Genomic DNA, 13,467 nt, shown 5'->3' with positions numbered 1-13,467 from the left:
TAGTCTTAACCCTGGCTGGTCAACTTACAGAGATGAGTTCTGCTGGTCCCATAGGCCCAAGTAGGACACACTAGGCCACTTGTCCTGATATTGCTACACCACACTCGCCAATACTAACACAAGTCCAAATCCAACTGTCTTACAGGTATGAGCTGACTCCAGATGGACAGCCTAGAAGTTGATGATGAACAACAACATCTTTATTTTTTAAATATGTACATATGTATATTTTATAATTTAAATCACAATAGCAATTTGAAAATACACATATGTGTGGGTGTATATATATACACATACATATGTGTATATATACACATACACACATTCTTGTGTGCAGTATAACTGCATGACTGGATAGTATTATGCAGCGGTAAACACATGTAAAAGCAAGAACTACTCTTTCTTGGTTGGGTTTAATTGTTTAAATCCAAAAAGAAGTGGGGTATTTGTGCCTAACAAATGATCAGAACCTCAGTGGTGAATTTTCACTGACTTAGGACGTGCATGAATGTCTACACCAAGTGTCCTGTCTTAGACACAGAAGATGAGGGAGGTCCGTTTGTGGAGCAGCTGTCAGTACTCCTGGGCAGGGACTGACGCAGGGAGGAAGGTTTTTTATGGGACTAAAAAGTGACCCACCCAAAAGTTCTGAGAGCTAACTCTACCTAAGCTCTACTGGCTGCCACCTTTGGTACTTCTCTGGAGGTTTGTTCCTGTATCTACTGTGAAACTAAAACATACTTTCCTGATGACAACCATGTTAGTGATATACCTATATACCTTGAGTTAAGTACTTCAGTGTGGGATAGCCTGGAATCAAACTCCAGCATGTGGCATTATTTCTATTAAGAAAATGCAAACAGAGTTTCAAGCCCAGGCCTGTCTGCACTCCCATAGCAGAGCACTGGAGACTGGAGTGCCAGCGAGAACAGGGGCTTTCTGTATCTCTCTTAGATAGGTTTGGGAATTCTGTTCCACTTTTCTGAGGGCTGATTCACCTACACAACATTAAAAACCAATTATGTAAACTGTATATTTAAACAAGTGCCTCTTTTGCATTTCAGACTTTATAAAACCAAATATTCTTGTCATTTCTCGTGTTCCTAGAGCTGCTGTCAAGTCTTCTTGTCACCTGTCCGCTCAGGCAGCACCCCTGCCCTTGCTTCCTCTCCCACCACTGCTCTCACTGCCGCTTTTCTAAAGAATGGTAACATCTTAAAACAAAGTTTCTGTCAGGTTACTCTCACTTATAAATGATCTCTTTCCTGTTTTCTACAAAATTCAAGCCCACTCCTTGTATTTTAGACTGAAAACAATCAGGTCTCCAGTTTTTGGCTGCCTTATTCATGTGCAGATGCTCTGTTCCAGAACTATCCAAATATATCCTGCTTACTAATCCTACTCACCTCTTAGAGGCCTGTGTCAAACCTAGCTCCTCTATTGAGCCAGTGCACACTGAAAGGACCTCTCCCCCAACCTACAGCATCTACTATCAACATTCTACATTTTTCATTTTAAAAATTCCCTGCCTTTAATTTTTAAAAATGTTTATTAAATATCTACTAAAGTCATATGCTAAGAAACTATCTGTATTGTGTTTGGTATTTGATGCTTCTGTTTACTTTCTAATTAACCTCAAGTTACTTGAATTTTTACCCCCATCATCCAAGACTAAGTACAAGACTTAGTACATCCATGCTAAGTACATGGCAGATGTGTAATAAAATTTGTTTTTGCTGTTTTGAGTGACAAGTTCTCATTATAAAATAGGACAATTGATGCCTGTCCTATCTACCTCACAGCAGCATTGTAATGTTCACTAAACAGACAAGTTCCTTGAAACGATAAAGTACCAGAGGAATAAATGGAATGTATCATGTATCATTTCCTGAATATTAGCAACCCTAAAGCAACTACTTGAGCAAAATGGCAGACAACACAGACAAGTGAAAACCTATCCTTCCTCTAGTCCAAACACACAGAAAACCTAATTAAACCATAAATTTTAAGCATGATTTTAAACATGAATGACTAAAAAGTAACACAGGTTAAGTTCCAATGATAGTTCAAAGAGAAAATCTAAAGTAGCATATAGGAACTGAAGAGGGTGTTTTGAAGAGAACCAGAATTTTAGCACACCGGATAAAAGGTAAAGCTACTATGTAAGGGATGTGGAGCCTGGAAAGTTTTGTCCTCACAAAACACCTTGGCTGAGAATGAGGACAAGGAACTGGTTGTCAGCAATGGGTGGAAATAATCAACTACTCTCTCCTATCGGGAACATGGAGTCTGAAGTTACACACAACTGATTTAGTTTGGAAACCTCAAAACTAATGTGAAGATGGGTTTAGAACCTGGAACCATGTCAAGCCCTGACTGGGGCAACCACAAAATTGCCCCTAGGGTTGTGATTCCCATCTAGGACACATGTGGAACCACCACAGCAGATATTCCCACTAAAAGAAAGCTCACAGGCAAAAAAAAAAAAATTTTTTTAGTATGAAGCACATGGGAATACCAAATTGAAAAATGGCCACTGGATGTATTTCAGCAAGAAACAAAATGTAACATAAAGCAGGAATGGCTTGTGGAAAACAACAGAGAGTAAGGTAAACCTAAATAAGTCTTGACTGTTTTAAACAAGGAAGCAAGCAACCTAAAATGTCTGCAAAACTGGGCTAGGACTGACATCTAAGAGCCTTGAAGCTGGTTCAGAGGAATGTTAAAAGTATTCAAGTCCTTATTTAAGAAGCTAAGGAGTTTTGCACCCCACTCCAGTACTCTTGCCTGGAAAATCCCATGGACAGAGGAGCCTGGTAGGCTGCAGTCCATGGGGTTGCTAGGAGTTGGTCACGACTGAGCGACTTCACTTTCACTTTTCACTTTCGTGCATTGGAGAAGGAAATGGCAACCCACTCCAGTGTTCTTGCCTGGAGAATCCCAGGGACGGGGGAGCCTGGTGGGCTGCCGTCTATGGGGTCACACAGAGTCGGACACAACTGAACCGACTTAGCACTTAGCACTAAGGAGTTTTATATTTTAAAATATAGCTTTGTATGTGGCAGTTACTAGTTACCTTTCAGCTCCAAATCAACCCATCTTGGCCCTGCTTTGATATTAGAAATAACACAGCCTCCTCCCCTCTGCCAGGGGTCTTGATGTTAGGCTTATCAATTGAGGACACTGCAAGGCCCGAGTGGGAAGAAGGGGGTTTTTCTTCCTTTACTGAGGTGCCCTTATCCATGGCAGCTAGCTGACTGTCGTGTGAGGCTGTTCTCTGTTACCTAAGCACCTGCCACAGTTTACTCTTGGCTCATGCCCTTGGGCCCTGCAACCATAAACACAGTCTTCATGGTTCAGCACCATCCAACACCCTCTGGCAAGTTTATTTGCCACAAGTGGGTTGCCTGTTCCTGTGGCAGCCAGACCTCTACTCAGAGGTTTAAATATCAGTGGGAAGGCACTCTTAAGTTCGTTTCTTGTTCAGTCTCCTTTATCCCTGGGGGTGGTATCTGCTTTCTCAAGTCACTACTGCATACTCCTTAGAGTCCTCTTTTGTTTCCTTTTAGCAGTTAACTACTTTTACTAGTCAGCAATTCTTATTTTAAATGTTTCCTGTTAGGCTACCTGTGCAATGTAGTTTTTGTCTTCTGACCTGACCTTGACTTAAGTGTGTATTAAAATTTTTAAGATAACCAATAATATAGAGTAACAATAGAAAAATCAATAGAGTTGAAATATAAAACTTCCAAATCAGTAGTGAAGAATAAAAATTCAACACTGCTCCAAAAAAATAGGAAAGAAGAAAAAAGTAGCATAGAAAAATATGATTAAAAAAAAAACAAAAAGGCAAAAGACTTCTAAATATACTTGTAATCATAGTAAGTGAAGTGAAAGTCACTCAGTCATGTCCAATTCTTTGTGACCCATGGACTATATGGTCCATGGAATTCTCTAGGCCAGAATACTGGAAGTAGGTAGCCACTCCCTTCTCCAGGGGATCTTCCCAACCTAGGGACTGAACCCAGATCTCCCACATTGCAGGCAGATTCTTTACCAGCTGAGCCACAATCATAGTAAAGGCACTATTAAAACTTATTATGTCAAATTCCGTGAAAATTAAAAATATGCTATTTACAAGAGGTTCTCTCCAAATACACAGAAGTGTTGAAAGTAAAAGGATGAAAATGACAAACCCAAGGGTAGTTTAGACTTCTGTTTATAGTAATGGTACCAAGTGAAAGTTGTTCAGTCATGTCCGACTCTTTGGGACCCCATGGTCTGTAGCCTGCCAGGCTCCTCTGTCCGTGGAATTCTCCAGACCAGATTATGGGGATGGGTATCCATTCCCGTCTCCAGGGATCTTCCCAACCCAGGGATCGAACCCAGGTCTCCGACACTGCAGGCAGATTCTTTACCATCTGGGCCTCCAGGGAAGCCCAAGAATACTGGAGTGGGTAGCCTATCCCTTCTCCCATGAATCTTCCCAACCCAGGAATTGAACTGGGGCCTCCTGCTTTGCAGGCGGATTCTTTACCAGCCGAGCTACCAGGGAAGCCCAACATCATGCTTAACGGTGAAGCATTAAAAGATTTCCTTTTGAAATCTGCAACAAGAAAGGGTTGATTCCTATCACCACTTCTACTCAGCCCTATATTGTGGCCTATGTAGTTGGGTAAGGAAAAACAGGTATATCTGACCAACACTGTTGTTATATGCAGATGATATGATCATAAGTATGAAAATCCAAAATAATCTAAAGATATACTGCTAATCAGAGTTTCCAGCAAGAATGTTGAATACAAAGTAAATATTTAAAAATCAATTATAGTTCTCTATTTCTGAAACAGTTGGAAAGTGAAATTTTAAAAAGACAACTTATAAATGCATAAAGATCAAATACTATGAATGTATCTGTATCAAATACTATGAATAATCCCTACAGGAAAATTATGAAACTTTATTACAGAATGTTAAAATAAACCTAACCAAGTGGAAAGCTATGCTACAGTAGGAGTTTGAAGATCCAACATTATAGATTCTGATTTTCCCCACTGATCCTATGTTTAATGAAAGTTCAATAAAAATCTCAATATGTAGTGTGTGTGTCTGTGTGTATAATTTAATAATCAGACTCAGTACACATGGAAATACAAAGGGTGGGATACCAAAATTTATTTTAAAGTTAAAATAATGAAGACAGTGGGATACTAGTGAGGGGGAGATAAATGGACCAAAAGAATAGAAGAGAGTCCAGTAACAGACCCATTCACAGATATTCAATATATGACAGAAGTAAACACTACAAGCAGAGGGGAAATAATAGATTTTTCAATAAACAGTGCTGAAACAACTGGGTATCCATGACAGAAAAGGTAATAATCCTTTACTTATACCACATTAAAAAAAAAAAAACCTCCAGGTATATTAGACTAAGTGTGAAAGGCAAAACTATACAGCTGTAAGATAACACAGAAGAGTAACTTTACAGTTTGTGACTAGAGAAAGATTTCGTAAGACACTAAGAGAACTGACTATAAATCTCTACATCTTTAACTATATTCTCTATATTAAAATTAAGTTCTTCAGTTCATGAAAAGGGTAGCCTATCCCTTCTCCCATGGATCTTCCTAACTCAGGAATTGAACCGGGGCCTCCTGCTTTGCAGGATTCTTGACTGCCGAGGAAAGAATCCTAGAGGAAAATGGAAAGTGGAAACAGAATGGAAGAAGGCATTCACAACATGTGTAAACCATCAAATGGTTCATGTCTAGAATATGTAAATAACTCTTACAAATCAATAGGAAGATAGACTGTCCAACAGAAAAAAACACCAAAACACATATAAGCACTTCAAAAATAAACTACAAACTAAAAAAAACAAAGGAAAAGATGTTTAACTTCATTAGTAATCAGGAAAATAAACATTAAAGTCACATTAAGAGCTCTACATATTATCCTGGCAAAAAAAAAAAAATTGACTTACCAAAGGTTGGTCAAATATGGAAAACTGGGGATGCTTCATACATTAATGGTGGGAATATAAGTTGGTACAACTACTCTGGAAACAGTTTGGCATTTTCTTCTAAAGTTAAAATACATACGATCTATCAAAGTCAAACACTATACAAACTCAGAGAATCCATTCACATCATTAGATGTGTTTTCTGCTGCTGCTGCTAAGTCACTTCAGTCGTGTCCAACTCTGTGCGACCCGAGACGGCAGCCCACCAGGCTCCCCATCCCTGGGATTCTCCAGGCAATAACACTGGAATGGGTTGCCATTTCCTTCTCCAATGCATGAAAGTGAAAAGTGAAAGTGAAGTCGCTCAATCGTGTCCGACTCCTAGCAACCCCATGGACTGCAGCCTACCAGGCTCCTGCGTCCATGGCAAGAGTACTGGAGTGGGTTGCCATTGCCTTCTCCGGTGTTTTCCTCTAGGACCCAGCAATTTTGCCTCTTAGATTCTAGAAAACCTGCACACAAGTGAACAAGAATACATGTACAAGAATGTTCACAGCAGTAGCTCACAATAGCCAAGAACTGGAAGCAACCCAAATGCCAATCCCTAGAACAACAAACAAATGGATTATGGAACATTCATAGAAGAATACTAGACACCAATGAAAACAAATGACCTGGACCTACATAAAACAATATAGATGAATAGTACAAACATGATGTTGAACAAAAGAATTAAGAAGAACATACAGCATGATCCTATTTTTATAAAGCTCAAAACTGGCAAAACTCAACTATCTTGGTTTAGGCATACACACAAAACTGGCAAAACTATTTAAAAAAAAAAAGAAAAAACAAGTAAATGATTAACAGAAGCCAAGCTAATGATTATCTCTTTGGGGAAGACACATATGGTGTGTGGGGAAGGCCTTTTGGAGTGCTGGTGATGTTCTATTTTTTGGATGTTGCATGAGTGTTCACTTTATAATCATTTATTATACTTGAAATTTATGGTTTTTAAACCATACTTAGCATATGTGTTGAATTTTATAACATATAAAAAGAGATTAGTAAAATAAGAAGAAAAAAAGGAAAAGAATATCCAGCAACTATTAACTAAAAGGACAAAACTACATTCAAGGTAAAAGCATGTATAGCAATGAAGAGATATTAATCAAGAAGATATTATTGACTATGAATTTATAAGTACTTATAAAACAGGCCATAAGTACTTTTTAAAGTACTTATGAAAAAACAAAATTTGACAAATTCAGGGATTTCAGAATTTTCCATAAACCAAGTAGACAAAAAAAAATGATAGGAATGAAGTTGATTTAAACAGTATATTAATAACACTACATATATTAGAGATTAGACTTTTTAAAGCACATGTGGAATATGTGGAAATTCATCACAATAAAGTCATAAAGAAAATCTCAATGAATTCCAAAGATCCAATACCAAAAGACCATGTTCTCTGACTACAGTACCATGCAACTTAAAAAAAAAAAAAAAGACAACATAAGAAACATTACATGTTTTCAGACACTTTACTTTTAACCAGGATGAGCAGAAAGCAAATTTACACTTCCACCTGTATCAATCAAACAAAAATAGGACAGTTTTCAAGTCAATGAATATCAGGTATATGTCCATATGAAGACCTGAACACTACTATGAAATTTGTAGCAGTCAAAAACTGGAAATAACCTAAATTTCCATCAACAGATGAATGGATAGACAAATTGTGGTATCTTTATACAATGGAATACTACACAGCAATAAAGAAGAATGGACAGTTAATAAATGCAACAACATGCAAAAAAATCACAAATTAATTATGCTGAGTGGAAGAAGCCAGACAAAATGAGAACATATGGTATGATTCCATTTATATAAAATCCTGTCACATGTAAACTAGTCTATAGTGATGGAAAGCAGATCAGCTATTGCCTAGAGATAGGAATAGGGAGGGGTCATGAAGGGCAAAGAAATAACTCTTGGAACAATAGGTATATTATTTTGATGGTTTCACAGATGTATATGTATATCAGGATTTATCAAATTGTAACAGTGACAGATTTTATTTTCTTGGGCTCTAAAATCACTCCAGCCATGAAATTAAAAGACACTTGCTCCTTGGAAGAAAAGCTATGACTAACCTAGACAGCATATTAAAAAGCAGAAATATTGCTTTGCTGACAAAGGTCCGTCTAGTCAAAGCTATGTTTTTTCCAGTAGTTATGTATGGATGTGAGTTGGACTATAAAGAAGGTTGAGCACTAAAGAATTGATACTTTTGAACTGTCATGTTGGAGAAGACTCCTGACAGTCCCTTGGACTGCAAGGAGATCAAACCAGTCAATCCTGAAGGAAATCAACTCTGAATATTCATTGAAGGATTAATGCTGAAGCTGAACCTCCAATACTTTGGCCATCTGATGTGAAGAGCTGACTTATTGGAAAAGACCCTGATGCTGCAAAAGATTGAAGGCAGGAGAAGAGGACAACAGAGGATGAGATGGTTGGATGGCATCACTAACTCAATGGACATGAATCTGCGCAAACTCTGGAAGACAGTGAAGGACAGGGAAGCCTGGCATGCTACAGTCCATGAGGTCACAAAGAGTCAGACATGACTGAGCGACTGAACAACAACAATACTTTATGCACAATTTATTATATGTCAATTATACATCCATAAAATGGTAAAAAATCAAGAGCCAAGCAATGGTTGCAGTACTTATATTTTAAATAATTACAACTGGATAAAAGTAGAACTGCCAGGATAAAAGTAGATCAGATAGAGAGGGCCTAATATTCTTCCTAGTAGTGGCACCATCCCTCTCAGTGGCCCTCAGAAAAACACCTTGGCCTTTGAGGAAGAGTTTTAAAACTCCTGTTTTAAACTAAGAGTTAACCACAGGCTCTCTTGAACTAGCTGACAAAATTCAGACAAAGTAATTTTTAAATTATACTTCTTATATGCAAATCAAAACTACAGTCAGGTACCACCTCACACCAGTCAGAATGGCCATCATTAAAAAGTCTACAAATAACAAATGCTGGAGAGGATGTGGAGAAAAGGGAACTCCCTACACTGTTGGTGGGAATGTAAACTGCTGCAGCTGCTATGGAAAACAGCATAGGGATTCCTTAAAAAACTAAGATTAGAGTTGCCATATGATCCAGCAAGTCCACTCCTGGGCATATACATATAGAGAAAATGATAATTCAAAATGATACATGCATCCCAATGTTCATACTATTTATAATTTAGATATATTATAAATAAATAGATTTATATTATAATAAATTTATTCATTTATTTATTTAAATATAAATAAATAACTATTTATCTATATTCAGCACTATTTATAATAGCCAAGACATGGAAGCAACCTAAATGCCCACCAACAGAGGAACACATAGAGATGTGGTACATATATACAATGGAATATTGCTCAGCCATAAAAAAGAATTAAATAATGCCATTTGTAGCAACATGGAGAGACCTAGAGACTATCATACTAAGTGAAGTAAGTCAGAAAAATAAAGACAAATACCATATGACATCACTTGTATGTGAACTCTAAAATATGACATAAATAACTTACTTATGAAACAGACTTACAGATACAGAAAACAAACTCATGGTTACCAGAGGGAAAAGGGAGTAGGGAAAGGATAAACTAAGAGTTTGGGATTAGCAGATACAAACTACTATATATAAAACAGATACACAAGGTCCTACTGTATAGCACAGAAACTATATTTGGTGTCCTATAGTAAATCATAACGGAAAAGAATATGAAAAAGAATGTGTGTATACACATACACACACACACACATAAAACTGAATCATTCTGCTATACCAGAAACTAACACAACTGTAAATCAACTATTGTAATTGTAAATTACATAAACTTTTACAATAAAATAAACTATTATAATTGTAAACACTCACGTCCAACTCTTTGCAACCCCATGAATTGTAGTCTTCCAGGCTTCTTTGTCCTGGTGGATTCTCCAGGCAAGAATACTGGAGTGGGTTGCCATGCCCTCCTCCAGGGAATCCTCCCAATCCAGAGATCAAACCCAGGTCTCCCACACTGCAGGCAGATTCTTTACCATCTGAGCTACCAGGGAAGCCCATAATAAACCATAATGGGAAAGAACATGAAAAAGAAAATGTGATACACACACACACACACAAAACTGAATCATTTTACACCAGAAACTAACACAATTGTAAATCAACTATGCTGCAATTAAAAAAATTATATTTCTTCCTTTCAAAAGTCACTGGATTTCCAAACTGGCTCACAACAATTTCTTGGAGTAATCTAATTAACTAAGAGCATTTATATTACTGAATATCCAAATACTTTTTCTACTCAACCCTCAAAGACACAAGTTCTTTCACAAATTGCGGGCTAGTGTTAAGAAATGTAATTGCAGGCAAACAAAGAATTTTAAATCTAAAAAAACCTAAGATATTACCTTAACTTCTAATCTCTATGGTCACCACACTAAGGATCTAGGTGCTTATATTTTGACATTTATTCTCTGCATTCCACTATGCTGCTTCCTGGAAGTCTTTACAATATTCTATATGACAATGAACAAGAATAGCTGAGAAGTTATAAAAGTCGGGGTAGGGAGTAAGGGAGCAGCAGCAACCCAAAGTGACCTGTACTCACAGATGTGAAGCAGAACAGTTATCCTTTAAGAAAATCAGAATGAATAACAGAGAATATGTAGAAAGTGGCAAGAAAGCTACTCTTACAAAAAATGCAGCAAGGGTGAACCAGTTGCCCAAGGAAGCCTCAGACTAGTAAGAGAATATGACTCATTATGAGGAATACAAATAAGTCACTGAGAACACTTACATTTGGAGATTTTTTTTTTTAATTTTATTTTATTTTTAAATTTTACATAATTGTATTAGTTTTGCCAAATATCAAAATGAATGGATAAGAAAGCTGTGGTACATATACACAATGGAGTATTACTCAGCCATGAAAAAGAATACATTTGAATCAGTTCTAATGAGGTGGATGAAACTGGAGCCTATTATACAGAGTGAAGTAAGCCAAAAGGAAAAACATAAATACAGTATACTAACGCATATATATGGAATTTAGAAAGATGGTAACAATAACCCTGTGTACGAGACAGCAAAAGAGACACTGATATATAGAACAGTCTTATGGACTCTGTGGGAGAGGGAGAGGGTGGGAAGATTTGGGAGAATGACATTGAAACATGTAAAATATCATTTGGAGATTCTTTACAAAATTTTATTTAAGATTTCATGCCCTTATAAAAGGTACATCACATGAAGATAGTAAAAAAGACACTTTTTTAAAGGAGAGACTTAGACCTACTCATCTATTGTACCTCATAATTCTTTTCTACCCTCATAGGAAAATTTTTTTTCCTTCTTCCTTTTGTTCCTTCTGCTCTGAAAGTACAAGTGTCATGAGGGATATCTTAATAGAATGTGCCATTTCCTTGCCAGGAAAGCAATAGCTTCCTGCTGGCTGGACTAAAGACAGACATTAAAAAAAAAAAAAAAAAAAAAACAGACATTGACATTCCTTGTTCCTAGAACCAAAAAGGTCAGTAAACTCTGAACTTAAATGCAACCTTTCTAGTACTTGCATTATCTCTCCCTGAGTTTCTCTCTTATTCACACACTGTACTTTAAAACAATCTTAAATTTCAAGTACTCAAGAACTGCTTAAGAATTATTCAAGGATCTAAAGTTAATTAATTAAACTTAGCAATTGTTTTCTATAAAAGAATCTCAAAGTCAATAAAAACTATACAGATGGAGGCCTCAATAGAAAGAAGGGGGTAAATTTTGAGGTAAATACATTTTATAACCCATGTCTCAGAGTAAGATCAATCCTACAAAATACTTAGGATGTTAAGAATGCAATTTACACAGTAAAAATGATTTGTTTTCAGTATGAAAGTATTTTTAATTTCCTTACTGCAGGTACAATGGCATCCAAGTCATCAATTTCTGTAACAGAAAAACAATAATAAAACAGTAGCTTCATCTAGTGTTAGGCTCAGATGAAATGATAACTCTGGGCAAAGGCAAACCTCAAACACAAAGGCAACATCACTAGTGCTTTCAAGCACATGAAATTTTTCTCTAAAAGTGTATCACTGATTCATAGGACATTTGTTTGTAAAAGCTACCTACAAAAGCATCTTCTGACTCTGATATTAATCTCATTAGCAGTGTGCTCTTAACAACAGATACTACTCACCATATTTATAACATTATGTTACTGCCTCTTTCTAATATATGGGTGAGCTTACATGGTGAAATCCCTAGGAGAGGCCCTTTCTCTTTCCTGGGCCTCCATCTAAGGACTTAGGGATCTCTTCTGTAGGAACACAGATGATAAAAGAAAGGAAAAGAATACGAGCAAATCTACAGCTGAGAATTACACTGTAGTAAGTAAGGTACAAAGATCAAGTTATTCCATGACCTGCATTCTAAAATCACACCTGTTTTCTCCCTAGAAGAGAAATCTGCCTTATAAATAAACCTCACAGAGAAGGACCTTGGTTGATATGAGAATTTTCTCAACTAATCACACCACTTACACGAGAAAAAAGAAAGTCCTTCTCCATTACCTGATATTCAGTAATCCACTCTGTAGTTCTAGATGTGTAATATGACATCTGTTGTTGTTGTTTGTTGTTTAGTTGCTAAGCTGTGTCTGACTCTGCAACCCCATGGACTGTAGCCCTCAAGGCTCCTCTGTCCATGGGATTTCCCAGGCAAGAATACTGGAGAGGGGTGCCATTTCCTTCTCCAGGGGATCTTTCTGACCCAGGGATCAAACCCACGTCTCCAGCACTAACAGGTGGATTCTTTATCACTAAGCCACCTTGCATCTAGTAATAATAAAAATAGTCATGTTTGCCAAAACAGATTTAATTTCTGAAATGTTAATATTTACTCCAGAATTTCAACTGTGACTGAACAGCACATGAACAATGTATATTGAAGCAAATGGTCCCACATGAACCATGTTGAGTATTATATCTGAGAAGAAGTTTCTATACAAGGATTATGAGGTAAGTGTTAATAGCACACCTAGTAAAATGTTTGTTAATGACAAGAAACACTGTTAATCGCTATCTCAAAGCAAGTAAAATCATATTACAGGAAACAAAGCTCTTTGAGATACAAGGCAATAAATACATTTCTACATTTTCATATCTCAAGTTAAACTTTCAAATTATGTCTTCCCTTGCCATGATCTTTTCAAATATATGAGCATGAATAAAGTACATTCACTGTCTCCGTTGCTTCCAGTCTACATAAAATTGGCCACAAAATTTATGTTCAACTAGGCTATATACTCCAGTCAGATATGCCTTTCATTTACTCATCTTCTTACCAAATTTTAACTTACTCATTGCTTTATCTTCTGCCAAACCTTATCTCCTCTTCTAATTTAATTTCCTATGTC

General features: G+C 36.8%; 2 protein-coding genes across 3 annotated transcripts in view; one reads left to right on the top strand and one right to left on the bottom strand.

Moving 5' to 3' along the window:
• Positions 1-5,110, top strand: part of ESYT3 (extended synaptotagmin 3) — a 59,053-nt gene extending 53,943 nt beyond the window's left edge. The window contains exon 22 of one of the 2 annotated variants that reach the window (XM_070375602.1): positions 146-5,110. In XM_070375602.1, the coding sequence (XP_070231703.1) occupies positions 146-182 (37 nt within the window). In that variant the 3' untranslated portion in view covers positions 183-5,110. The remainder of the gene's footprint in view (positions 1-145) is intronic. The other variant, XM_005908935.3, reaches the window with a different exon arrangement.
• Positions 5,111-10,898: 5,788 nt separating this feature from the next.
• CEP70 (centrosomal protein 70) overlaps positions 10,899-13,467 on the bottom strand; it is a 78,910-nt gene continuing 76,341 nt past the window's right edge. The window contains 1 exon segment of the mRNA XM_014482647.2: positions 10,899-11,996. Coding sequence (XP_014338133.2) covers positions 11,935-11,996 — 62 coding nt within the window. The 3' untranslated portion in view covers positions 10,899-11,934.

This window comes from Bos mutus, chromosome 1 (assembly GCF_027580195.1).
Source record: "Bos mutus isolate GX-2022 chromosome 1, NWIPB_WYAK_1.1, whole genome shotgun sequence".
NCBI lineage: Eukaryota > Metazoa > Chordata > Mammalia > Artiodactyla > Bovidae > Bos > Bos mutus.
The sequence above is the reverse complement of the archived record's forward strand: the minus strand, read 5'-3'. Positions and strand labels throughout refer to the sequence as shown.